This window comes from Eptatretus burgeri, chromosome 6 (assembly GCF_056783735.1).
Source record: "Eptatretus burgeri isolate ZD-2024b chromosome 6, Ebu_testis_v1, whole genome shotgun sequence".
NCBI classification, from domain to species: Eukaryota; Metazoa; Chordata; class Myxini; order Myxiniformes; family Myxinidae; genus Eptatretus; species Eptatretus burgeri.
In genome coordinates, this window is record NC_140966.1 from 12,712,743 (window position 1) to 12,739,660 (window position 26,918).

A 26,918-nucleotide genomic window follows, 5' to 3' on the forward strand; every position below is an offset into this window, starting at 1 on the left:
CTGCACAGCTATACAGGGAGCTATACACTGTCCCAAATGATTGCCCTAGACTGGATGCATGTCTAACTCGAGCGTTTAATGGAACAAGTGTGAAACTGCAAAGGCAAAGCAGAAATATGCAAAACTTGATACAGAGCGGAATACGTGCCTGATAAATGAAATATATCAACCTGGTAATCTAAAGCACACGGCAATGTGAACTGCTTATATTACACAGCCACAGAGAAAACGTTTACTCGAATAGCTAAAATAACATCTCAAATACAGCATGCAACAATAATCATGTATCTGTAACAATCATGAAGCATATTCAACCTTTACTTGAAGACATAGCCTTCCAAGGCACATATTAAGAGTGGCAGATGGCACGAGGCAAAACGACACAGACATTGCTTAATCACAAAATGGAGAATCTGCTCCCTGACCTCAAGGTGATATGATTTCGAAGAGCCAATAGAAGGGCTTGACAAAGAACACTTACAAGGGAGTAATTGACGCCATCCACCCAAGGTAGTACGTAAGCAATCAATAATGTTAGCGAATGCACAACAGGAATATACTCAGAAATTTCTCACACCAACAGATGCAACTAGAAGAACATTCAGTATAGCGCATACCACTGCCACGCAATGGCTGGTCCACGAGAACATATCTGGCCCAATACATTTTTGAGATATTGTGCTATATATCGTTTTTGGCCTGATCTCTCAATGGTGAAGAATCACTTTAAAAATTCTCGTAGTCGGATCCGGGTTCGGATCTTCACCAAACTCTAATCACTTTGGCCTTGTCACACACCCAACTTGACACCAAATATCATCTGAATCCATCCACAACTTTTTGAGATATATCCTGCACACAAACAAACAGATAGACAGGGGTGAAAACATCACCTCCTTCCACCTTTGTTGGTGGATGTAAAAATCTCGTATAATTTATCTTATGGCCCTGGAACCAACCAAATATATATGTACATTATTTATATAGGCACTGGCAGCCCATACATCCCCCACTCTCACTCCCACCCTCTCCCTCCTCCCAAACATGATTTATTGTAAATATCATCGTTTTGAACCTACCCTGTGCATTCACAAGCCCCAGATATGATCTTCCCATCAGTGTTGAGAAGCAACCAAACCAGATACGATGTCTCCCTCTAGGAAGTCTCCCTGAATGTTGGTAATGACGGCATTTGCTTTCCGATTGCAGACTCCATTAACTAAAGCACTAAGCCCGCCATGTTCACACGAGGTAATCCCGCAAGGTTCAAAGTCCACTCACTGGCAGGAATGATGGGGGAAGTCGGGTAGAAAGTGCCATTCTACGACCCTTTCACAGGCCTTGCACGGGCCCACATTGTCTGGAGATTTTGCAGTACGGGCTGCAAGTTGTCAACTTTTTGGGTGAGTTGATCAGACAGTTCTCCAAATATTTTGTTGTGTAGAGGCACACCGCACCCTCACAGGTACGTTTCCAAGTATTTTCGGCTTCTTTTCGAAGCTTTGTGAGCCATTCTTAGGTAACAATCCTTATCTTGCACACACAATACATGTTCTGCCACCCCCCCCCCCAATGGATTTTGTCGATTGGGGTTTCTGCTCATGCTCACTGAGCATTCTGGGGAAGATTATGTCATTTCAAACGTCTTGTATTGGTGCTGAAGTTTTTATGGCCAGATGCCCTTCCTGATGCCAAGCGTTTTTCTTTTAGGGATTGCACCCTTAACCTTTGGTTAAATAACCTATGCCACAAGGGAGCAGGTGAGAAATCTAGTTTTAAGGTGCTGGCAATTTACCTTGCACACCTCGGTCTTCTGTTAGCCACGGATTCAGCTTATAAAGCCAGACAGATAGGCGAGGTTATATATTGCGCTCGACTATATGGGGCTTTTATAGCGATGGAGTGGCTCATTTCTTCACCCCACCCCAGTCATCACTATCCCTCTTAATTTCTTATTACTTGGAGGCAAGTTTGTGTTTTTTTTTTTTTTTCTTCTGTCAATCTGATATCTATAATTCATGAATAAATCAAATATTTACTTTTTAAGGTACTTTAACAATAATGTCAGAGTGGAGTTTTTTTATACAGTAATTATGAAGTGTTCTGTGCTTTCAGCCTCGGCTTTTGGATTCGCCAAGCATCCCAACAGGTTCATCACTGGAAATGCACAATGTTGTGATTGCAAAAATGGGAGCACAGTCTTCATCTGAGTCTCCAGCAGAAATCCAAGATATGAAAGGCCAAACTTCGTCCTCATCCGATTTCCAAGCCAAATTGAGCAATGCTGAACAAGAGAAACTACGAATTCAACAGGTGAGATGAAAAAATGGCTTTTTTATGTTTACCAAATTCAGGATCATGGAAGAGCAAAGTGACAGAGGGTATACAGGCAACATGTGCCAGTGGGGCAACAGTTAGATACAGCAAGCAAAGGAATGAACCAACAGAAAATGAGGAGGGGATATAACAGAGTAACCCACAAATAAGATGGTTGAGTTGAGTAGGGTTAATGCGGTTAGAAAAGATTGCACGTAGGGATGGGGGATGTCGTGTGTTGTTGGTACACTTCTGTTCTTGTTTTTGAATACCTAGAGGGAATGGTGCAATTGAACTCTGTAATGTAGATCCACAAATGAGAGAAAAAGGGAACAAAGGGTGGAGGTGGGTGAAAAGCCTGTATTTTGAGGAGGAAAAAACCAAGAGGAGATTACTGAAAGAACATATGTCCTGTAGGAGCTGGGCAAGGTTGAGCGAGTTTGAAGGTAGGTTGAATGAGAGGCACGTTGAACAGTGTTGACCAACCTGTCTTTGATATGAGAGGAACATACCTTGTCCTTCAGCTTCATCACAGGAGGAGAAGGAGATTGGGAGCTTTAGATTCCAGAGAATCCTGAAGATACAGACATGATGCTGGATCCCAAAGAGAGAACAGCACTCCATTAAGGTATCAATAAAGGCCTTTTAGGCTGTGACTAATTCTGATTTTATTCAAGGGAATTATTTGGAATGATCGAGGATGCCCAGTCTGCAGCTTTGCTGTGTGGTCATTTAAGGAGAAGTCATTGCTGATGATGAGGCCTAAAAGTTCAAGAGACTGAATCCGTTTGAGTGACTGACTGCAAATGGATTGGTTCATTTGACCATCCTTCCAGAGTGTTAGTGTAAGATTGTCAGATTTTCTGGAATTGAAAGACAATTGGACCAGATTACCATTTACTGAATCGGAATTGAATAAATTCAAGGTCAGCAGAGAGTGACACAGATACTTTCTTCATGTCAGTGGGACGAGGGCAGTGTACAACACCATGTGAAGTCCTCTGCAAAAATGAAGCTAGAATTTTCAGAGCACTGGATTGGTCGTTTCTATAAATAAGGAGCAGTGACTAATTTGGCCTGAAAAATAACAGTTGGTACTTCCATTCATTACTCAGATATACCAGACTTTAATTTTGTATTCAGTAAACCCTCAAATATTGCAGGCGTTACGTTCCTGGAAAATGCCGCGATAGTTAAAATTGTGATAGTTAAAACCAAGGACCGATGGGAACAGTGGGGTTCGGTTCCTGGGCTTCGACAAAATATAGAGGAAAGTGGGCGGCAGCCAGAAATACACATCACAATTGAAATAAACGTGTAAAATAAATATAAAACACGTTAAGATTGAAATAAACATGTAAATAAAATAAATACAGTATAAAATCAACAAATATACAGGAATTTTACCTTTCTATTTATTCCAAAACAGCAAGGTGATTTTTACAAACAGTGAGGTGAGTGAGGGTAAAAATATTACATACTCAGCCGTAAATATAAACCACAAGACTTAGCTCAGGATGATAATGATGCTGTTGGAGTGGGGAGTGGGGAGGAGGATTCAGTGATTGGAAGAGCAGCATTGGCTTTATGACAAAGTCGACTGCTGCAATGCCACGTAGAAGGGTAAGACGATGCTTAACCTCCTTGAACCCTGGAGCTGATCTTTCCTGCTTGTAGAGGGAGGTATCATATGACATCCTCTTCCAAAATAATCGCGTCTCGTCGGTGTTAAAATCCTGCTCCAGCATAAATCCCTTCGCCTTGATTAACTCCATGAGCTACAGTGGGTAGTTTTTCGCAGAATCATGGTCTGCTGATGCTACTTCCCCGACTAATTTTACATAATGGAGGCTGAATCTTCTTTTGAATTTCTCAAACCAGTCCTTGCTGGCATGGAACTTGTGGGTAGCTGGGTGCCCCGTAGAAACGTTGGTAAATCCGCAATTATTTCTCCCTTATCACCGGTCCACTCACTCCACTTTCATTTTCTGACAGTGGGTGGGGGCTCTTTAGAGGGACCAGTGATTTCATCATACAAGACTCATCAGTGAAAAGAACTTTTTTGAAAAAAATTTTTGATTCGTTTTTAAAATGTATTTTTTTTGTGTGGACACAGAATTGATGGAATTGCTTCCACGATTTTGTCCCTTCAAAGGCACGTCTGATTTCTAGGGAAATGTGTCTCATGTGGTGCAACTTCTGTTCTCAGGTCATCGATGAAGATTGAAAAACATTATTCTACTGATGATTAATTCTTGTTTTTCCTTCTTTCAAAACAAAAACTAAACATTTTTATTCATACAGCACTAGATTGTTAAGCCTGGTGTTGGCTTAGTGGTTAAGGTGGTGGCTTGGAATCCTAGGGTCCTGAGTTCAAGCCCCGTTGGCCGCTGAATTAAAAATACACCAGGAGGTTGACTCAGCCTGTCATCCTTCCGAGGTCGGCAAAATGAGCACCAGTGTACGTACTGGTTATAAAGGGCACTGCTTCAGCGACACAGCCGTGCCCCCAAAAAGATGATGCAACCAGCAGCCACAGGCTGTACACGATAGCGAGCTAACTGTGCTTCCTGATTGAGTGATACAGTAATTTTTCCTACAATGGTAAGGGGGACACTGCATCAGCGGCATAGCTGCGTCCCAACCAATGATGCATCCAGCAGCCACAGGCTGCACGAGAGAGAGATAGAGATAGAGATAGAGATCTGGCAGACAAACATTTTGAGTGTCAATGTTAAATGCCTATTACAAGCAAAGTTCTGCAATTATACTTTTATTTCCTCGAACTGAGATCGACTCGTAATCACAAATCCCAACTCTGTTTCTCATATGCAGCGATTTCAACTCACCATGCCAGCTGACTAGTTGGGTGTTGGCTCGGCAACAACCAGCCATGGCATTTTGGCAAACACCTTCTTTGTCTCCATGGGTTTTACTCAATTCGTAAACTTCCCAACCCAGATTTCTCCGAATGGTACATCCTCCCTCATGCACCGAGTAATGATTAACATTCCATCCCATCTGTCTTGTTCCTCTTCTGTCCCCATTGGCTCTTCTGATCACTTTATTGTCAAGGCCTATATCTATTTAGCCATTGCAAGTGAGGAACCTTAATGACGTAGGATATGGTTGTTTGCACAGGCCAACTGGCAGGGACCTCACTCTGCCCTCACAAAAGGATTGGACCACCATCTCTACAGCACTTGGTATTGATTCTGCCTGGGAATACTTTCACGAAATAAATCTACTTTCTTCCAGGCACAAGTTTATCCCAACCCATATGTGACTTCTCCATCCATACTCTTGACCCTGTACACTGAATCTGGTGGGGGAGGTGGTTGCAGTCAAGCAGCTTGCCTTCTCAACTTGGAAAGCTCATCTGATTGAGGGTAATTTTCGGTTCATTTCGTAAGGCTCGCAACAAGTGTGTCCATTCTGAGGCAAGCCAGAAAACTTCATCATGTAAATTTGAAGGCTGAACTCTTCAACTAGTCTCCTTCCTCCAAGTTCTGGTGGCACCTTATTAAGTTTGTCCCTCGTGTATGCTTCCCTTGCATCCCATTCCCCACCTCAAATGGCAGACTGCACTCTTTGCCCAAGACAAGGCAGAATGTTAAAATTGTCTTTACTTCCGGATCTTGTGTACTCAACCCATACCGTTTGTTCCTTTTATTCTGACGTACCCACTGCCTCCTGCAATCTTTGTCCTTCTCACCCGAGAAGGGAGAGAAAGTTCTGTCCAGCTTTCACCCTGCTTCGGTGATGGACCCGGGTGGCATCAGTGCCCATGTTCTCAAATCCTGCTCTTCCATTCTTGCTTCCCCTCCATCTGCCCTATTCAGTCTGTCCTCCTTTGGCTGCCTCCCTTCCACATACAAGTCAGCAAACATCACTCCCATTCACAATAAGGGTATAGAAATAGCCCTTACTAACTGTGTCAGCCAGTAAACTTGCTTCCAATTACTCTACAAGCAAAGTCAAGGAATCCATGATTGCTTCCCATGTTAATTAAATCTTTCCTGTTTTCAAACAGTCTGATCTCTTGACTATCGGTTTGGATTCAGTCCTGGTCACTCAAATCGGGACATACTTCTGCTCCTCTCTTCACAATGGGTGTATGCTCTCAATCTCAAACGTGGGGTTACGACTATTTCTCTGAACATGTCTCAGGCATTCAACACAGACCGACATCCTGCTTTGCTTGCAAAGCATACTGCCTGTGGCATCTAGAAGAATACCTTCATTCCTGGATTTCTGACTTCTACTCCCAGTCAATGTGTTGCCATCAATGGAACCCTCTCCTCTCCTTGCCCAGTGCAGCCTAGAGTTCCCAAAGTAGTTTTTTGGTCAAAAAAAATCCATGTCAGATAGTTCACAGATTGAGTTAGGCCCATGGAGTCACACAAGTCCTTTGCTGCAGTGCTTTGGCTTGTGAAAGGGAAACCATCACCCAGCTAGTACGGAAATTTTGAAAGGACACGATCTGCCACAGAATGCTTTGTGTGCATGTGCATAAACTCTGAGCAACAGCGGCCATCAGGGCACCCTAAAATATATTGTCCGTGAGAGATAAGGATGGTTCGGCAAAATAGCTCAGCAAACTTATAAAATAAGTCAAATATATTATGGAAAAGTACCTGTGAGAAAGAAGTGTGCCTCTGCATAACAAAAGAGTTGGAAAACGTTCTCAGCTCGCCGCTGAGATCTTACAGACTCCTGATGATGTGGACTGGTGCAAGGCCCAAATAACTATGGATGGGCGTGTGCTATCCAAAACCTTGACCATTGCTGCCATTGAGTGGACTGTGAACCTTGTGCGGGAGTGTCTCCTGTGAGCGTGGCAAGCTTGATGATTTATTTGATGGACGTCGACAATAGGAAGGACGATGCTGTGCGACATTACCAACAAAGTAATGGTTTCCAACTCTTCGACAGGAAGGATATCTTCGCAATGTGAAAATGCACAAAGCTTGTGCCAGCTATATTTACATGAGAGCCAGATGTACCAGGCAGACTTCCCTGAGGGAGACACCATATCTAGTTTGAGTGCTTCTTAACAGCGATGGGAAGATTATATCTGGGGCTTGTGAATGCACAGGGTAAGTTTAAAATGACGATATTTACTCTTGATCACATTGGGTGAGGGGAGACAGGAAGGGTGGGGGGAGCAGGGAGCTGTGAGGGCTGTTATAAATATATTCTTTGTTTGGTTTTGGATCCAAAACAGAAATTGCACTGGGCATTTGCATTTATTTGCTAAAAGAAGGTGTGTGTGTGTGTGTGTGTGTGTGTGTGTGTGTGTGTGTGTGTGTGTGTGTGTGTGTGTGTGTGTGTGCGTGCGTGCGTGCGTGCGTGCGTGCGTGCGTGCGTCCGTGCGTCCATCAAAGAACTCGAAGAAGGGGTGGTGCAAGGGAGAAAATGAGAAAGGGCTGGGTGGGGTGGAAGCTGTGAGGGGACACAGGTCAAGGGGAAACTGAGAGGTGGCCGGGCGATGGGAATGCTGAAAGGCGTCTGGGTGAGGTGGGGGGAGCTGGGACGGGGAAAGGGGGAGATGGGAGAGTGTGGGTGAGGGGGAATATGGGAAGAGGTGAGTGAATGAAGCTGGGATGGGGCTGGACGAGGGGAGGGGGGCTGTGGCAGGGCTAGGTGAGGGGTGGGGAGAGATGGGATGGGGCTTGGCAAGGGGGGACTGGGATGGTGCTGGGGGGAGGGTGAGCTGGGCCAGGGTTGGTCGAGGGGAGGGGGAAGCTAGGACGGAGCTGGGCGAGGAGGTCAATCTGGGACTGGGATGGGGCTGGGCCGGGTGTGGGGGGGGGAGTTGGTACGGGATTGGGCAAGGTGGAGGTGGAAGCTGGGACTGAACTGGGCGAAGGGGAAGATGGGAGAGTGTGGGGCGAGGGGGAAGGAAGCTGAGAGGTTTAGGGAAAGATGGGAGTAGGTGGGATCAGGGGGGAGGTGGGAGTGGGAGGAAGATGGGAGGGCAAACATGAGGTGAAGGGATGCTGAAGAGGAGGGTCGGGAGGATACAGGCATGTCGTAGATGACAAGGGTGAGATTACTGACATGGAGGGGGTTTACACCGTTGATGGACACGAAGGGGAGTTGGTCATTGTGTGTGGGGATCTTCAACACACAAATGTCTTTAACTTTTTAGCCTCAACATCAGCCATAATTTTTCATGATCAACATCAGCACAGCCACAGACTGGGCATCTTCCGTCGATTATTCCCCTCTTCCCTCTCCTCTTTTCCTGTTTATTAGTTCCCTTGATGTTTGTCTTCCTGTCAGGTCTACCTCGTTCTTCCATGAGCCTCCTTCCTGTAAAGCAAAAAAGAAAAACAGAGCATTCCATGTTTTCTTAGCCTCGCCCATTACCACAGAGACATTTCCCGGCGAATCTTACAAATCTGTTGCAATAAAATATGTTGCTTTCTACACAGTGCAAGCAGTACACATGAAACACTGTAAATTATCCTTCATCCTTTCATGCACTTGATGTTAGTTTTCCACCTCCAAAAAGATTGAATTTTGAAATGGATTAATTTTTCATTTTCCTGCTGATATTGTGCTTTGACTTTATTTGTAGGACTTAGAAGAGGCACTTGTGCACAACAAGCAGTTGGAATCCAGGTTGTCTGAGATGCAAGCGAATTGCGCATCTACTCAGGAGCATTATGCACGTTTGCAAGTACGTGATGTTTTCTGAAGTTGTCTTATTTATTTGTTTGTTTGTTACCAAATTGTGTAATGCTTGAATGTAAGGTGGCTTTTTTTCATGTTGCTGCATTTTCCCTTGGAATGTCACATTGAAAGGGCCCTGGAATATTGAATGTTTTACTATTTGTGGTATTTTCTGACCCTAAAATGTTATATTTCTCTTTCATTGTAGTACAGCACTGTATTACAATTGGAGTTGCTTAAAGTTGGAATATGTTATGCTTAAAATTTGGTTGGCTCGTTTGGTGTGCCCATTTAAGCACGTTCCTCATGATATTGTGACCCGAGGTTCAAATTCCAAGGTGTGTTTCTTTGCACATCATTTCCTCCGTCACCGAAGGTGGACTGAGGTTATGTTTTCACCCTTATCTGTCTGTCTGTCTGTCTGTCTGTCTGTCTCTGCATATTATCTCAAAAGGTTGTGGATGGATTCAGATAAAATTTGGTGGACAGGTTTGGTTTGTGACAAGGACAAAATTGATTACATGTGATGAAGATCCAGATCGAGACCTGAATATAGGTACTATAATTTCTTTAGGTGATTCTCCACCATTGAAAGATGGGGCCAAAAATGATATATATATATATATATATATATATATATATATATATATATATATATATATATATATATATATATATATATATATTACAATATCTCAAAAAGTTATGGACAGGTTAGGTGTGTTACGAGGACGAATTTATTCCATTTTGGTGAAGATGTGGACCTGATAACTTTTTAAAGTGATTCTTCACCATTGATTGATAGGGCCACAAACGATATACCATAAAACCCCTGACATTCGCACATTCGCAATTCACATAACCCAACTACTTACGTGTTTTTAAATGTGTACTGTTCCTATTATTGTGACGCCCGTGTTCCAGATTCCCGCACTTTTTGTGGGCATAAACCATCGACACCCACCCATGGACCCCCAACAATAGCCAATCTTACGCATTAGTGCTGGGCCGATTATATTATCAGGATCGGTAATAATCAGCAATGCCGATTGGAGTCGGTGTGAGTGCCGATTACCGATTACAGTATTGTATACAACCCAAAAACCTCTAGTAGCTTTCACCCTTGTTTAGGGTGAATTTCAATAAACAAATTTGAAAAACAACATTGCATTATAGACATTTCAAGGAGATGTGCATAAACATTATTCTTTATAAACAGCTGGCAATCTTCGTGTGATGGGTAGAAAAAATTTGGATGAGTAATTTGGAAAAGATGTTAATTGAAAATCGGGTGTTATCACTTTTATTTTGCTTTGAAACTCACAAAGAGAAACAACATAACCTTTCTTAAGCACACCTGAATCATATGAAATAACCAATTGCGTTACAAAACAGCCCTGAGTACAAAGGAAAGCACGATCGCTCGTATGCTCCAGAGGTTAAAAGGTAAAACCTACTGTACCTCCTTTCTGGTCGTACCAAGGTAATGTGTTACCCGAGCATGGGAAACAAGGTAATGGTTGGCCTGCCGCTGAGCTTGTGAAATCTCCAGGTGAGTAGCCCCCACGCATGCGCTGATACCACCATTTATAATACTAAGTGAACGGCTGATCAATTTACTTCCTGTATGAATGATTGTTCGGAATGGAATCCCTTTGTAACCTGGGCACTCCCTTTGCTGTATTTTGTATAAAACTTGCTTTTCACATAACCAGACAAGTATGAAACGTTTCATTTTATAGCCGTCAATAGCTTATCTTCGACATAGCTCACGGTGAGAGAGTTGGAAGGACTTCAACATAGCCCACTGCAACTCTGCGTGACCTAACAGGAGTTCAGGAAGGCACTGGAGAGGTTAGTTGGAATGGTTGAGCTGCATGTGATGTTGTGCAACACAGGTGACTTCGACGCCCATGTGGAAATAGTGGAGCCGGGTGAAGAAGAGTGTGTTGGTAGATTTGGATAGGGAATATGGAATAGAGAGGGTCGAGATCTGGTGGAGCTGGTGGTGGTATATACTCCAGCTGTAGCTGGTTCATTTTTCCAGAAGCGAGAGAACCACAACATTACATCAAGGAGTGGACAGTACAAGACAGAATTGGATTTGTTGATAGCACTGGGCAACAAAAAAACGTTTCGCCTGCTACTAAAGGAAATGCAGGTGTTCTTGGCAAAATCTGCGCCGCCAATTTCAAATCTGTAGTCAGAATTTAGCCAGCACGTCAGATTTTAATAATATGTATATGTATATGTATTAATGATACCCAGCATGCTATATTTGATACTTTATTGTTGCAGATTACCACATTGTACATCTAATATCAGTGCTTAGTAATTATTTTCATGTCGTATTTAGATAACAATGATTGATCTTCGTGTATACTATGCAGTATCCAAACCAAGAACATAAGCAAGTTGCAGAAAAAGAAGTTAATAAAACATTGGAACATGATAATCTTAGGAAGGGTGTAAACTTGATCGGGAAGTCTGCCCCATTGTGAGTGATTCAGAAAGAACACTTCAAGTTTACACTCTTCCTTTCAACACAGTCAGCATCGGCACTGTTCAGACATGTTCACAAGTGTGTGAGACACTTGCTCTTGCGCTTGTAGTGTGGAATTGGTCTCCCGTCGTAGGAACCAGCAGTAATCACCAATCACGTTTGGGTTGAACCGGCCTTGATACCTAGTTTCCAAGACCGAAATGTCTTGGTGGAACCTTTGCCATGCTCATCACTTACCTCACCCAGATTAGATGGTAAGAAATCAAAATGAGAATGCAAGAAGTGCATTTTAAGAGACATCTGACTGCCCATTCGCTGATAGGCCTTCAGCGTGTTGTCCACAAATTCCGCATACTGTTCAGCTCTATGGTTCCCAAGAAAGTTCTGCACAACCAACACAAATGCTTCCCATGCTGCAAACTCAAGTGGGTTCAGTTTATTTTTGAACTCGGGATCACACATCAGTTCTCGGATCCGGGGCCCAACAAAAATTCCTGATTTGAGTTTAGCATCAGTTTTCTCTGCGCCAAACTTCTCTCTGAGATATTGGAAGTCTTTACCATCGTGATTCAATGCCATTACAAAGTTTTTCATAAGGGTTAGGGTTAGTTAAAAATTGTAATGCCATGAGGAAAATTTCACCTTAAAATTCATTGCTTGATCAGTTTTCGTCCATTTTTAATCATTTAAAGTGCATTCTAAAGCTCTTTTTATGAGAAAATAATATTCTGCAACAGTTGTATTGCTCTAATTGAAACCAAAAATACCAAAAGTAATAATTTATAATCAATCAAAATCACCCACCAGGGTAAGGTACTGTAATTGGACCAAATGTATAACTCAAGATCTTGATGTGCTGAGAAAATTCTGACTTCAGATTCAGAATTGGCATACTCGATTTAGTCTCGACTCTAGAACATGTGTTTCCACCTCAGTTGCAAAATCTTTGTTGTCCAGTGTAGTCAGGAAGCAACAACTGTGGAGGATTAAGGACTGCAAGGTGGTGACTGGGGAGCATGTCACAATTCAGCACAAGCCTGTGGTGTTTGTTGTGTGAATGCAGAAAAGGAGGGAAGTTCAGAGCATGGGCAGGAAGACTTAAGTGGTGGAAGTGCAACAATAGTCATTGTAGAGTGCAAAGAGAGAGGGAAGGTAAAGTAGGAGGAACTTTGCAAGGAAGCCAGGGGTTTGGAAGAGAAGTGAAAGAAGTACAGAGAGTTGTTTATGGGAGTTGCAGAAGATTTGTGTGGAAGAACATTGGGAAAGGGCACAACGCCAAGGAATAGAAACCAAGTGTGGTGAAGGGGGGAATTGGCGAAGGTAATCTGTGAGGAGGAGGTCTTTGGATGATAGAGAAGAGAAAGACAACCAGATGCAGGGTTACTGCATTTGTACATGCAGAAGAATAAATCTGCAAAGAGAGCTATGGATAAGGTAAGGAATTGTATGAAAGCAGTCGGAAACAGCAAGTTACATGTACATTTATGAGAGAGGGTAAGATTCCAGAGGAGCGGCAGACTGGTCTAATTGTATCAACATGGAAAAGGGTGGAAGACTGGCTAGGTCCAGGGAGGTACCGAGGCACCACTCTTCTCGATCAAGTATTGAAGCTTCTAGATAGTATTCTGGATGGGAGAAGACAGAAACATATGAAGCAGTCAATGAGCAAAGGACAGCAGGGGTTTTTTTATTTTTTTATTTTTATTTTTGTATACCTTGGTCGAGGCTCGTATGAGAGCTAACACAACTCACAGCAAGGAGGCATGAGACAAGAGGGGTGGGAGTGGAAGGGACAAAACAGTGGGGAACAGACACATTAGGTGAACTGTGGAAGGGAGAGGGATGGGGATGGGACGGGGAACATGGCGAAGAGAAGATGGACATTACAGGGACTTTCAGGAAGGAAAGCAGGGGAATTGAAGGAAGTGGGCTTGGGTAGATTATCGGGGGTAGAAAAGATCGAAGATTTGGATGGGGGAAGATAAGAGGTGGTGGTGAAAAGCTGTTTTGAAAGCCTGGAGGGAAGAATGGGAAAGAATAGAGTGAGGCAGTTTATTCCAAAGGCGGGAAAATAGAGGAATGAAAGAGTGAAGATGAGGGGTTCACAGAAAGGGAAGAGGAATGACCGATGGAATTTTTTACACTGAGACAGTTGGTGGAGAAGAGGTTGGAGATGCAAGGGGGGCATGGTACTGATATTTGTGTACCTTGAGAAGGCTTATGACATGGCCCTGAGAGTTGATGGCGATGCTGAGATGGATGGTGGAAGGCATGTACGTGGGGACAAAGGGAATGGTTTGGGCTGGACCTGAAATGTCAAAGGAGTTCTGCATTGACATTAATTTCGAGGCAGGGAGGTGCATCCAGCCCACTAATGTTCATAATGGTGATGGAACTGGTCAGCAGAAAAGACATCCTCAGGAAGGAAGCTACTGTGTGTAGACAAGCTAGCGATAGTAGCGAAGAGTGAGCAGGAGATGTGGGAAGTACTAGAGGAGTGGAAGGAGGAATTTAAGAATCCTGGATCGAGGATGTGCCTGGAGTAGAAGGGAGTAGAGAGAGATATATCGAGAGAGATATCGAGCATCAGGAGCAAAGGCAGGAAAATCGATTTGTATACTGAGGTGGAATGGTGTCCGGTGATGGTAATTCAGAGATCGAGGTACGGAGGAGGATACAACTGGGTGCGAATGCATGAAGAAAAGTGTAGGTTTGATGGCGGACAGGAAGCTATCAAGGAAGTTGAAAGGGAAAGTCCTAAGGCTGTGTGTAACACTAGCATACCTATATGGTGTGGAGACGGGGGCACCGACAGAGCAGCAACAACAGAGGCTGCAGGTCTTTGAGAACTGGGTCAGGAGGATTGTGTGAGTGAAGAGGTTGGCTAGAAGCAGGATTGATGAACTGAGGGAGGATGTCAGTGTGCAGATAATGTTGACATGAAAATTGGTAAGGAGCCAGTAGAAATGGGCAAGGCACCTTGTGTGGATTGAGAAAAATAGACTTCCAAAGAGAGAATACGTGTTGAGAGAGTGAGGCAGGAGAAACATTGGTAGACCGCAGTTGACATGGGAGGATTGTGTGAAGAGGGATGCCAAAATGGTGGATGGAGAGTGGAGAAAGGTGGCTGGAAAAAGATGCTGGTGGACGAGTGTTGTGTACAGGACAGAGTAGCTGCTTGGTACAGTTCGACCTCACTCCATATCGAGGGATTTTGAGGAAGAACATAAAATGCCATTTGGTTGAGCTGCCCATTCATGTTGCTGGCTTCATTCCAAAAATCCCTGCTTCAGAACAAATATATATGTGAACTACTGCCTCATAAGGATTTTTATTGGATCCATAAGCAGCACTTTAATCCATTAAATCTGGGTTATTGTGAAGTTCTCATCTGTTTTTAACAATGATGATCTCAACCAGTCAACTGGCTTTTTAGAAGTAAATACCCTTTTTTTTGCATACAAGACCTTGGTTCATCGAAGAGCAAGTCTGGAGATGCCTCATTGAAGAGTAAATAAGCTAACTTGTGTAGTCTGAGGGCATAGTACATTGTGTCATTGTGTTTTTTGAAGAGTGAAAGAGAGAGTATAACAGCTTACCTTTTTAACCAAATGATACCCAATTATAGTAGATTGAATTGACACATTTGATGCATTATAACTCACACACGAGCTAATTGTAAATGTATTTTAAGTGCAAGTAAGTCACTCTCCCCCCCCCCCCACCGCCTCCTTTCTCTCTTCTTCAGGAGTTACATGCCAAGGATATGCAAGAGTTGAGGGATGGGGGTCACGAAGCTCTGGTGATTATTGTGGAAGAGTACAAGGTTGGTGGAAAAAAAAATCATTTTCTTCTTCAGAGTTTCTTAATTATTTTGGAATACTGTGCCTATCTAGCGGTCTTAGTGCAATGAAGATATTGAACATAATGAGCTTCTTGATTTTTCTAAATCTCTTGGAATTTGGCCTTATAATACACCACCTCAAGTACAGACGTCTATAATGTTGGTGAAACTGCACTGCTGATTCTACTATTCATATGCTGTACAAAGCAGCACAATATCCTGCACATCAATGAAGCATGAACAAACTTTTTGGAGCTGTTGCATAGTCATGTGGTGCTGTTCTGTTCATGATTCACGCAAATGCCCTGTGACTATTTTGAGAAAATCTTCCATGCCTTTTATATGAGTGTCGTAACGCTGACTTGCCAGGCATTCTCACTGCACTTCAGGCTGTTCCCGTAATTCCCAGACCTTGGATATCATTGCTAACTTGATGACGCAGGCTTTGAGTTCAAATGCTTGAGGTGGCAACAAAAAAAACCCGCTTTGTTTCCCGCAGCAAGACGCGTCTTGGAGCTAAGTTGTGTTCAAGATGCACTAAAAAGTGGGGGAGAAGGGTCTTTGCTTGCTAATTAGTCTCAAATCATCAGGATTGGAAAAATAACTTTACTCTTGACTGTAAATTCTGATATTTTTTTCTATGTGATATGTAGTTATCTGATGTGAGTTATATTTATTACTCCAAAAGTTTAAACTTCTTTTGCTGGGATAATTGAAATGAATATTTTATGAAGACTTTGAAGAAAAAAAAAAAACAACTAAAAATCATCTCAAAATCCAAAACTTGTCCACGTCTGCTTTGTACTCAAACAAAACTTAGCGAAACCAACAGCTAAAAAAAAAATTGTACATTTTATTAATTAGTGTTTTCCATATTGTTCTCGCAGTAAAGGTTTTTAAAATTTTTATAACTAAAGCTCGAATGGTAAAAAGGTTTAATGTCCTGGAAAGACAAATTGAAGCTAAAATAAATATTTCCAAGTGATTGTGTGCTTGTGCGTTTGTACGTTATTCTTTCACAGCTGAACCGTAGCACCTAGAGGCCCCATATTTTGGTTGTTGATACTTCAGGATCTGGTCAAGGTTTTAAGCTCCCACACATTGGCCTGGATGTCCATTCTGAGGCCACCAAAGTCTGATATAAAGTGTATATTGGGATGTTGGGTCAGGCAGCACTACCACCGGCCTGCAGGTAAAAGGTAACCACCATGAGGCGAATCACTTCATTGCTTTTCAATGTCCAACATGTCCCGAAACTATCACCTGGTAGCCCCTGCTAGTGGTAAATAAATTATATACACAGAAGCGGCTATTTCCAAAAAAAAGAAAAACCCATCTCACGGTGGACGAGCTGATAAGGTCTATTTCTACTAACTATGACTTTGCCTTGCCCTTTGACATTTTGCCTCAATTATTAGGTAGTCTCCATATTCTCATAATACAGGTTTGTTGAAAATTTGATGTAAAAATCTCAAATTGTTAAAAAAAAAACTTATGCCCTGGACAGGCATGCACGCAACCAATCACATGCGATTGAAAAACCCCATATCCCGCTGTGCAGGTGACGGGCTAGTTAGAAAGCCATCTGAACCAATTCAAGAATCATGGATATCTGAAGCTTCGGAAATCTTCAGGTGATGACAAGCATTCTAGATGATATATCTTTCATCAGCGAGTCCACAAATGAAAATTTTTATGATGGGTTATTATAAACTTAACATGTTCTCACCACTCTATAATCCATCCATCCATCCATTGGGAGCATACTCTGTGCAGAGCGTTGGTGCTGCTTAAACAGTCTCCTTGGCGATTGGACACAATATTGGATGTGTCGCCACTCTGACACAGTATATCAGCATGCTGGCACTCATTTTGCCGACCTCGGAAGGATGACAAGCAGAGTAAGCCCCACCTGGTATTAATTCAACAGCCGAGTGGGATTTGAACTCAGGACCTAGGATCCCAAACCCACCACCCTAACCATTAAGCCAACACCAGAAATACCCTATAATGATCAATCGATAAACAATTTGCACAATTTATCATTTGCTTTTTATTTGAAAGCAAAGAAACATGTTATTCTCAGACCTGAACTAGCATTGCTAATTTGAGATTGGCTTTAAATTGGCAAGAAAGGCCTTCAAAGGCTTGAGCTAGCAACAAACTTGAAGTTTTGCTTCTTAAACATATGTATTAACATGTAGCACAGAAGTCACAAAAGTGTTCTTCTTTTTACAAAAATTTTTTTTAGTGCAATACAGAAACAATGTTGCTGTAATCAAATCTCACTTGATTATGTCTGGTATTGAGATGAACCTCAGCAAATACATGTGACCATAACACACTGCTCCAAATGGGTAGTAATCAATGGTAATGTCCTGTGGTGATTGAACTCATTATGGCTAGGGCAATGAATTTGCTCTCGCATAATCAGGTAAGCTTTACATGCTGCCTATATGGTTTTTCTCTTTTTTACTTGTTATATGGACTGCAGAACAACAGCGCTGTTATTCACGAGATAAAAGTATTGTTGCGGCCACGGGTACCGAGATACCAGCTTGTCACTCAGGGGGGATTAATCCCCGGTTGTCCTCGGAAGAGCCAGACCTGGGGTCACCGCTCACAATTAACGTTGTGGTACGGTGGGTTGTTTTAAAACCACGAACGCCACCCAGTTAACCACGAGTTCCAGTGTCCACCTTCTAATTATGCCGTTTAACTAGAGGTCACGTGGTTACCTGAACGGGGAGCATGCCCTCGGCAAAGCACCAATGTTATCTCGATTAGATTTTAACTCGTGCGGCCGAGCGTTTTAACCGCTGGTGCGTGCCGACTATTTTTGGTCAAATCTGTGGTAATTACCTCCCAGTCTATCTCGGTTCGGACAATGCCAGACCAATGGAAGGAAAGGACAAACACGGACAGGTTGGAAGTCAACAAATGATTTATTAATAATAAAATAAATAAATAAAAAGAACTTTTTATTTTCTGAGGTAAATAAATAAGTTTCAAAGCAATTGAAATGAATAATTATTCAGGCAAAATCAATCAAAATGCCAGGAAAGAGACAGAGAACAGATGCTTATCAGGGGTTGACTTACTTACAGCTAAACACAGACAAGGGTACCCAGCAGATCATTCGGGGGGGGGAGGGGGAGGGGGAGAAGAGTAGTCTCGCTCACCAGAGAGTAGTTGTCCATGAAGTGAAAACGTCCTGAAATGTGTGCGTGCATGTCACATCCGTCGCCAGCACCTCGCCTTGCCATGCACTCTCTTGCGAACAGCCTTGAACGCCAGTCGATGTCTGGGAGGGCACCGAGGTCATCTGTCGCACGTTTATACCCTGGTGCTGCGTCACAGGCAGCTCCTCACACTTCACGAAACTGGTGACGTCTAGGGACCCATATGGTCCATCGGTGACTGACACACGCCTCACTCGTTGGTGACTGACCCATGCCTAACTCGTCGGCGCTGCTCACACCTACACGCGCACAACACGCTCGCTTGCTCAAGCACTGAGAAGGATGAATTTTCTTGTTGGTGCTGGTCAGACACCCACACACGCACCACACGCTCGCTTACTCACTTGCGGGCTTCAACTCTCGCTTTCTTTTTGGCTGGCTTGCCCTCTCGCTTTCTTCTCCCTCTTTTCAGAATGGACCTCCAATTCGTTTTTATATATGCGGCCTGTCTCTGCGGGCGCAGAGTCCCCCCCTCCAAGCTCACCCTGCCCCACTTGCGCACAGTTACCATGACGACCCTGCACTCTCAAAAAAGGCGGGCGTCGGCGCTCGCGAAATAAAGTTGTGCATAAACGTTGCTGTGGAAAAATAAGGGCGCCAGTGCTTGCGAAAGAAATGTGTGTGAATGTGTTTGTCGTAAAGCAAAAATAAAAGCTTCCCATAAGAGAGGGGATCTATCCTTTACCCTTCTCAAGGCATCACTTTTAAGATCCTATTAGACATGGGGATGGGGCTAATCTGAACATGCATTTAAGGAAATAATGTTTGAAGACCTGGATGTGTGGATGCATTCATCAGACCACATTCTGAAATCCGTAACAGTATACTTCCTTATCACAAGCGAAGAACCTGTGCTTACGGACGAGATAATTCCCCTGAAATTATGGCCAGGTTAATGTCCACAGAATTACGAATGGGTGAATTCCCCCAGAGTCGGTGCACAGTAAACCTTTAAATACCATGGGGGTTACGTTCCTAGAAAATACTGCAATAGTCAAAACCGCGATAGACCCTTTTGAAGCCTCAGCTCCATGGACTATTGCCCCCCCCCCCTCCCCAGGCTGTCTGGAGAAAAATCTGGCCACTCAGGAATTATGGAGGCTTGAATAGTGGCTGGTAAAGCGGCCCCGAGGGTTCAAAGGGTTAAAACCAATCTTGGATGGTAATAAGGGGGTTGGCTTCCTGGGCTTCAAGATAATATAGAGGAAGGCCGGCAGCAGCGAAAAATAAACACATCACAATTGAAAAAACACATGTAACATAAATATAAATCAGCTTTACGATGAAGCCTCCTGCTGCATTGAAGCAGATTAAACGTTCAGAAGCTATTAAACTTGTCCCCTCACCCCCACCATTCTTCCCCTATTGATCTCTTAAATTGTTTTCCTTTGTAATCTGTCTATGTGTTTCTTTTATAAGTCGTTCTGCAGCTTTGCAACCCAGCGAATAAATAAAATTAATGGAATCACTTTTGTCTATTGTTTTACCCTTCGGTGCCATTCCATTATTAATGGTGCATGCCAATGAACAAAAGGCTTGTGGTTGTGAGAAAACCATCACAACTTAGCCTAAAAAAAACGTGATAGGTTGAAATGAAACTCTGCGAACCGAAATCGGTACATATAGAGGTTGCCACGATAAGTCAAAACCCACCAAATTTAAGGGTTTACTGTATTTTAATACAGCTTGCAATACCCCCAACCGCCAGGAGTGGCGTTATGCCAAACACATTTACCTGTACATGGAGGGAATTGTCGTGGTCCGCCCCCCCCCCACCCTCCCGCACTCTGCCACACCTCACCTTAAACCCCTGTGACAATTTTGTTTATATCCTAAATCCTCTGTTGCACACCCCCGAGTACATCCACCAGTTTTCAACTCATTCTGTCCATTGATTCAGGATTGCACAGAAGTCAAACAAACACACTTCTCAAATTACTGTACGATTCAAGGCATCATTGAAATACCAGTGAGTAGAAGCAGATTAATAACAAATAGGTCTCCCTTTATCCTCCTTCACCCCTCCCCTTATCCTCACCACTGGAAGTATATGATGAGTTTGACGTGATAAGCTGAAGATACAGTAATGATGCTGAAATATTGCAGGTGAAGCTGCCATAATCATACCTGCAATGAACAAACGCTGTACTCTGCGCTGCATTTTCATGAGCAGATGAGAAAGAGAGAGAGAGAGAGAGAGCAGCAGTAAATTCATAATGATGTTTATTTGAAATATTGCAGCATTAAGTACCAAGATATCCTCTGGGCAATGGCTACCTCCAGCATCGAGGCTGCAGATCTGCGACTGCTGTCTGATGGTAAAATTATCACTGCTCATGGGTCTCCTCCACCAGCGATATATGTCATTATATTTTTCCCTCCGAAACGAGGAAATCGGTATTCCTGAACTCGTAATATTTGAGTCTTGACTTTCATTGCATCATGCTTTAATTATTATGTCAGTGTTTAAAAAAAAACAAACTTTAAACTGGCAACTCGTGTAAGGAGCTCTGCAAGTATAACTAAACCACACAGTTTCTTTTCCAGGCTTTGTGTGCAGCTGAAGTGCAACGACAGAGTGAAGTTAGTGAACTGAAAGTGACAGCAGCTGTGGAGAGGCAGACGAAGTCTTGTCAGGATCTTCTTGAAGCACAGGTAAACATCTCGAGGTCTACTCTTGACCATGCTAGCTAACCTGCTGGGATGTTTTTGAAATGTCCATCGAAGTAATGCAATTGTGAAGAGGTGAAAGCATGGCAAAAGCACGAAGTCATGAAAAATGATATTACGAACTGCTCTCCAGTACAATTATTAAAAAGTACTGGGATTGAACATGAGCTGTAGATTATATACTGCTTGCTAAAAAGGATTTTCCTATTTTAATAGGAAAGAAAACCTCAAAATATGACAACTTTCTTGGGGAGATGACACAAGAAGATTTTTCTTTAAAAGAATAAAACCTCTGTAGAATTTTTTTTTTCCTTACGAGAAGACGGATATTTTAAGACATTGTGCAAAAAAAATCGAGTTGTTAGATAGGTTGGCAAGAGGTCAAAGTGTGGCATCTGTGGGCCACCATTTCAGGATCAATGAATCAACTGTGTGGTAAAAGTGAGTCAAATATCCGTGCAAGGGTTCCTGCCAGCATAGCGCAAACGTCTCATTCCAGTCCCGTGATCCGCTTATTGAAAGGATGGAAAAAGTGCTTGATGTTTGGATTGAGGACCAAACAGAAAAAAAAGCCTTTGAGTGGACCAATGATACCGGAGAAATCATTGCAGATTTATCAACATTTCCACGAGGCACCCGGGGCCGAAGGTCTGGTTCAACCATGGCAGATCATGAAGGTGCGAAAACCACCCACCGCAGCTCGTGGAACGAATCGACGTGATGGGATTTATGCCGGAGCAGGTTTTTAATGCTGGAGAGATGGGATTATTTTGGAAGAGGATGCCATCTCGTACCTTCCTCTCCAAGCAGGAAAGATCTGCTCCGGGTCAAGGTGTCTAAGGGTCGTCTTAATCACCTTCTATGTGGCATTGCAGCAGGCAACTTCGTCATGCTCCGGATGATCCAACAGCCATCGCAGGTTCTACATCCACATCTTTCTCACCTCCACCCTCCCCCTCTTACAGCGTCATCATCCTGAGCTAAGTCTTGTGGTTTATATTTATGACAGAGTGCGTAATATGTTTACCCTCACCCACCTCACTGTTTTGGAATAAATTGATAAGGTGTTATGTTTTTGTTTGTTTTATACCGTATTTATTTTATTGTCATGTTTATTTGAATGTTAACATACTTCACATTCAGTTTCTTTTTACAACCTTTAAAACTTTTATTTCAGTGGAATTATATATTTGAACTCTGCAGAACACAAATCACCTTGTTTGCAGTTACAAAAAGCTTTCGTTTAGCAGTACATTGGCAAAATTCCCTCGTCCAAATTCCAAAAGAGTCCCACCTCCTTTTTCTCAAGACTGTGCTGGGTAATGTGTTCTATGATCTCTCTAGTTCGGGCAGGTATGAACAGGTGTTCTATGAACTCTCTTTAGCCTTGATTAGGCCATCAGCCGTAAGCTGTATCGTGCAGTTTCGTTCCACTCATCGGGGGGGGGGAGGTAGGGGGGGTAGACAAAACCTTGATAATATGATAGTATGTATCCAAAAGTTCTCCACTCAAATAGCTGCAGTTATTGTGTATTTTCATCTTGAAAATCAATGCATTCCCTGCGCTCTCATTTGAATTTTCTCCACTCGGATCACGTGTGAGCCATGTGACACCTCGACAGCCAATAGATCGGCTGACATCGTTTGCAAATTACGTCAGACTGCGTACCTACCAACCCTACCAATTCACGTGGTTGCCTACCGATTTTCTATAGCTCCCAACGCATACCGATTTTTATTAGCCAGACATACCGCATTTGGAAATTGTTATTGGAAAAATAAATAGTTGTGTTTTTTCAGTTTTGCATTCGTTTCTCACTGCCAAGATCGTATTACACGCGGCTGCTTCTACATTCTACAAAACTTGTGCCTGACCTTGATTTCTTATCTCGTCAGCGATTGGTTATTGCTTCCAAACTAAGCATGACCAATGGGACGACAGGAAACAGCGGGCATTCATTTCAAGACAACGCGCCATTTTCCATTCATGATCAAAGACTGCAGTTAACAGAGAGTACTCATCGCTTCAGTGCACGACAACAATGCAAACAGCAGAAAAGAAAAAAACCACCCCCACGCTGGGTCAACAAGTTTAAGCCAAGTTGGACAACAGAGTTCAAGTGTATCAAGGCTTCGCGTAAGGGAGACGAACATGCCTTTTGTGATATGTGTCGATCAGACTTCTCCATCAGTCATGGGGGATGCAAGCTGTTAGGATACAAGCTGTCACTGAACAGGACAACCAGAGGTCGAACAGGTTGCTATTTGTCGGTTTCCAGGCAATGCAGCTCATTGTGAAGAATGCCCGAGAGGGGACCAGTGGAGTGACGAAATTCAGAGCAGAGGTCCGAATGTTCTACGTTGGTTCCTTGACCTACATGACGGACAAATTCCCATTCCAGGACCCTTTAATCAGGAATGCGGTCATCGTGGACCCAGCCTCCTCCAAGACAGCTTCCATGCAGAGCCTACTTACACTGGTTGAACAGCTCCCTGCATCTGTTGCCCCAGAAGAGAACAGAGAGTTGTGCACATATCAGTCAGATGTCACCCTGCCAGCATATGACCCAGATGAGAGGGTGGATGTGTTTTGGGCAGCCATGGAGAAGCTGACGGACCCTGCCACTGGCACCAGCCAGCCCATTTACCCATCGCTCTGTAGACTGGCCAAACACGTCCTGCTGATCCCTCACAGTAACGCCTACTGTGAGTCCCAGCAAGGTCAAGAAAATGACATCTGATCAGAGGAGCACTTTGGGACGCGGTAAGGAAGGTCACGCCAAGTCAAGCGTGTACGAGGACAGCCATGGCATCAGAAACACTCTGTGTGGTTTGCTGGCAGGGAAGATTAACATCTTTAAGCCGGATGGAGTCAGCTGCTTCTCATGGAAGCCAGATGCCGACCTTCTTAAGAAGGCCAAATCTGCCACCGACCAGGCTCTGAATAGCTAAATGTGCATCTTAACTGTTCAAACCTGAAAACTGTAAATACGTGTGAAACTGTAACTATGTTATGAAATCAGAGTGGCCAGTCATTTCATTCATAAAGATGTATCAGTGAGTTTATGTGAACTCTTGTGTACATGTATGGGCACATACATGTAGAGTTTGGGCAGTGAGTAATTTATGGAAACGTGACTGATGATCATGATGTCTTAGAAAAATAAAGATTGGTGAGTAGATCAACCATGTTAAATTTTCTCTTTTTCACTCTAAAAATATGTTTATATTTCAGCTTACTGTGGTTTCAAAATGCAGGAGATTGCACCATTTTGCTTCATTTTTTTGAAAATATTCCAGGGGGGCATGCCCCCGGACCCCCCTGGGGACGCGTGCCACTGCGTCGCACGCCAGCCTGTCGCTTTTCCTTCAAAAAGGGTTGGCAGGTATGAGACTGTCATGTGACCAGCTAAGTTGTCCAAGATGGCAGCTTCCTACACGGAGAAAATCACCGGCAGCTCATCGGCGATTTATCGGTAATTTTTGATGAATATGGCCAGTGAGGACACTCCCCAAGTGTATTATTCACCAGAACAATGGCGTGAACGAAGAAGTCAAACGTTTTACCTCTGTAAGATGGGAAAATTGGAGAGAAAGTGTCAACAAATGGCTCGTCTTAGACGTTCACGAACAACGTTTAGCCGAGAGTGCACGAGTGTATATTGAGTGTGAAGAAATCCCTAGTCATCTGGGCTATCACGACACTTGCTACCGTCGCTTCATCAATGCAAAAAGAATACGTGGGGCTGAGAAACGTTGTTCACAAACCATGCATGATGACTCTGCGATTGTTGATGATTGCATGTATGAACCATCGCCAAAAAAACTGCGCTCTGCATCGAACATTGCTGGACATGTTGCATACCTGCAACTCCCACGAAAAGTCAAAATTAGGTTACCCCGCTTTCCCTATTGTACTAGTCGGGGCCGTCTAGGGGCTGATGCGGTGACGGGTAAGGAGGCTGGGTCCCCACCCCGTGAGGTCTGGAACATCCTCAACACGAGAGCCGAACTACATGGGTGTAAAATATATAAATATAATTGAATCAACTCTCCACGACACATGATACCGCCCAGCGCCCCGTTATATCGACTCAACCCTGCGGGGCTGGCCCAAGGCCTCCCTGACGATGGCAAGGCGAGGGTTGCTCTTTCCAGACGAAGACGCCGCACGACTAGCGATGCGGCAAAGTCAATCCTCGCGCTGACTGGGTGCGCCTCAAGTGTCGATCAGCGCCGGTTCGACTGCCGAGTTGTCTGCTCCACCGGTCGTATGCATGTAATGTCTGGCCGTGGCTAACTGGCAATATATAAAGCTGTCCGAGGCAGGGTCAATGGCATTCATTCGATGGGTCGATGCGCTGGCGTTGCACAATGGTTAGTTCTCCCGCGCCGGCACTCTCGGCTAAACATCGTTCGTGACCGTCTAAGACGAGCCATTTGTTGACACTTTCTTTCCATTTATCCCATCTTACAGAGGTAAAAAAACGTTTGACTTCTTCGTTCGCTCCATTGTCCTGGTGAATAATACACTGGGGAGCGTCCTCACTGGCCATATTCATCAAAAATTACCGATAAATCGCCGATCAGCTGCTGGTGATTTCCTCCCTGCAGGAAGCTGCCGTCTTGGACAACTTAGCTAGTCACATGACAGTCTGACGAAATTTGCATACAATGTCAGCCGTCACCTGGTCCACACGTGATCCGAGTGGAGAAAATTCAAATGAGAGCGCAGGGAATGCATCGATTTTCAAAATGAAAATACACAATAACTGCAGATATTTGAGTGGAGAACTTTTGTATGCATATGTATTTGGATATATACTATCATATCATCAAGGTTTTGTCTACCCCCCCCCCCCCCCGATGAGTGGAACGAAACTTGATTTTGAGGGACTTCCTGAGCCATTGCTGATGGCCTATGATAGGCAGTCCACCTCGGAGAAGGAAACTTTGACTGCAAATCCCCCTGCTGCCTTGTTGGGTATGTCTCTTTAGACAAAGGCTAGGCCCACTTTCCGGTTCCCTCACTCATACTCAGGTTCCCTCACTTTCCTCCTCTTTGAAATCTATGGCTGTACAAATTACAAATGGGAGCAAACTTGTCATTCATAAAGCACCCACTCAGCATGACAAGATCGGTATTAGATTTGCTCGTCTGAAAGTTGGTACTCTGCATGGTAGATAGATCTGTTGAGATAGTGGAAAATTTGAGCCACGGAAGAGTGGATGTATGCTGTGGACAAGAAACAAGGTGGAGGGGAGGTGCTGTGAGAATGGTCACAGGTGGAAATTATGGGTACAAATTATTTTGGATAGGTTTTGACTCTGGAATTGGTGGTGTTGGGATTATGGTGGCTGAGAAGTGGGTGTAGAGGGTGTTGGAGGTTATGAGGGTAAACACAAGAGTTATAGTTCTAAAGCTGTTGTTTGACAAGCGTATATTAACAGTAGTATCAACATATGCTCCACAGATAGGATTAAGTGAGGAGGAGAAGGATGAGTTTTTGGGCACACTGGTGCACGTTGTTTCAGGGATTAGCGAGAGAGAAGCTGTGATGGGAGGGTATTTGAATGGACATCTTGGAGAGTTGCCAGAAGGATATGAGGGTGTGCATGGTGGGTCAGGTTTCGGAGTTAGAAACACTGAAGGTGAAAGAAT

The 26,918-nt window shown here is 43.6% G+C and overlaps 1 protein-coding gene across 5 annotated transcripts in view; it reads left to right on the forward strand.

Moving 5' to 3' along the window:
• CCDC91 (coiled-coil domain containing 91) overlaps window positions 1-26,918 on the forward strand; it is a 127,993-nt gene that overhangs the window by 37,194 nt on the left and 63,881 nt on the right. For all 5 annotated transcript variants that reach the window (XR_015058958.1, XM_085884061.1, XM_085884059.1 and 2 more), the window contains exons 5-8: window positions 2,116-2,313; window positions 8,903-9,004; window positions 15,249-15,326; window positions 21,134-21,241. Coding sequence is in view for 4 of the 5 variants with exons in the window: in XM_085884061.1 (XP_085740187.1) it covers window positions 2,116-2,313; window positions 8,903-9,004; window positions 15,249-15,326; window positions 21,134-21,241 (486 nt within the window). In the remaining variant the exon portion in view is untranslated. The remainder of the gene's footprint in view (window positions 1-2,115; window positions 2,314-8,902; window positions 9,005-15,248; window positions 15,327-21,133; window positions 21,242-26,918) is intronic.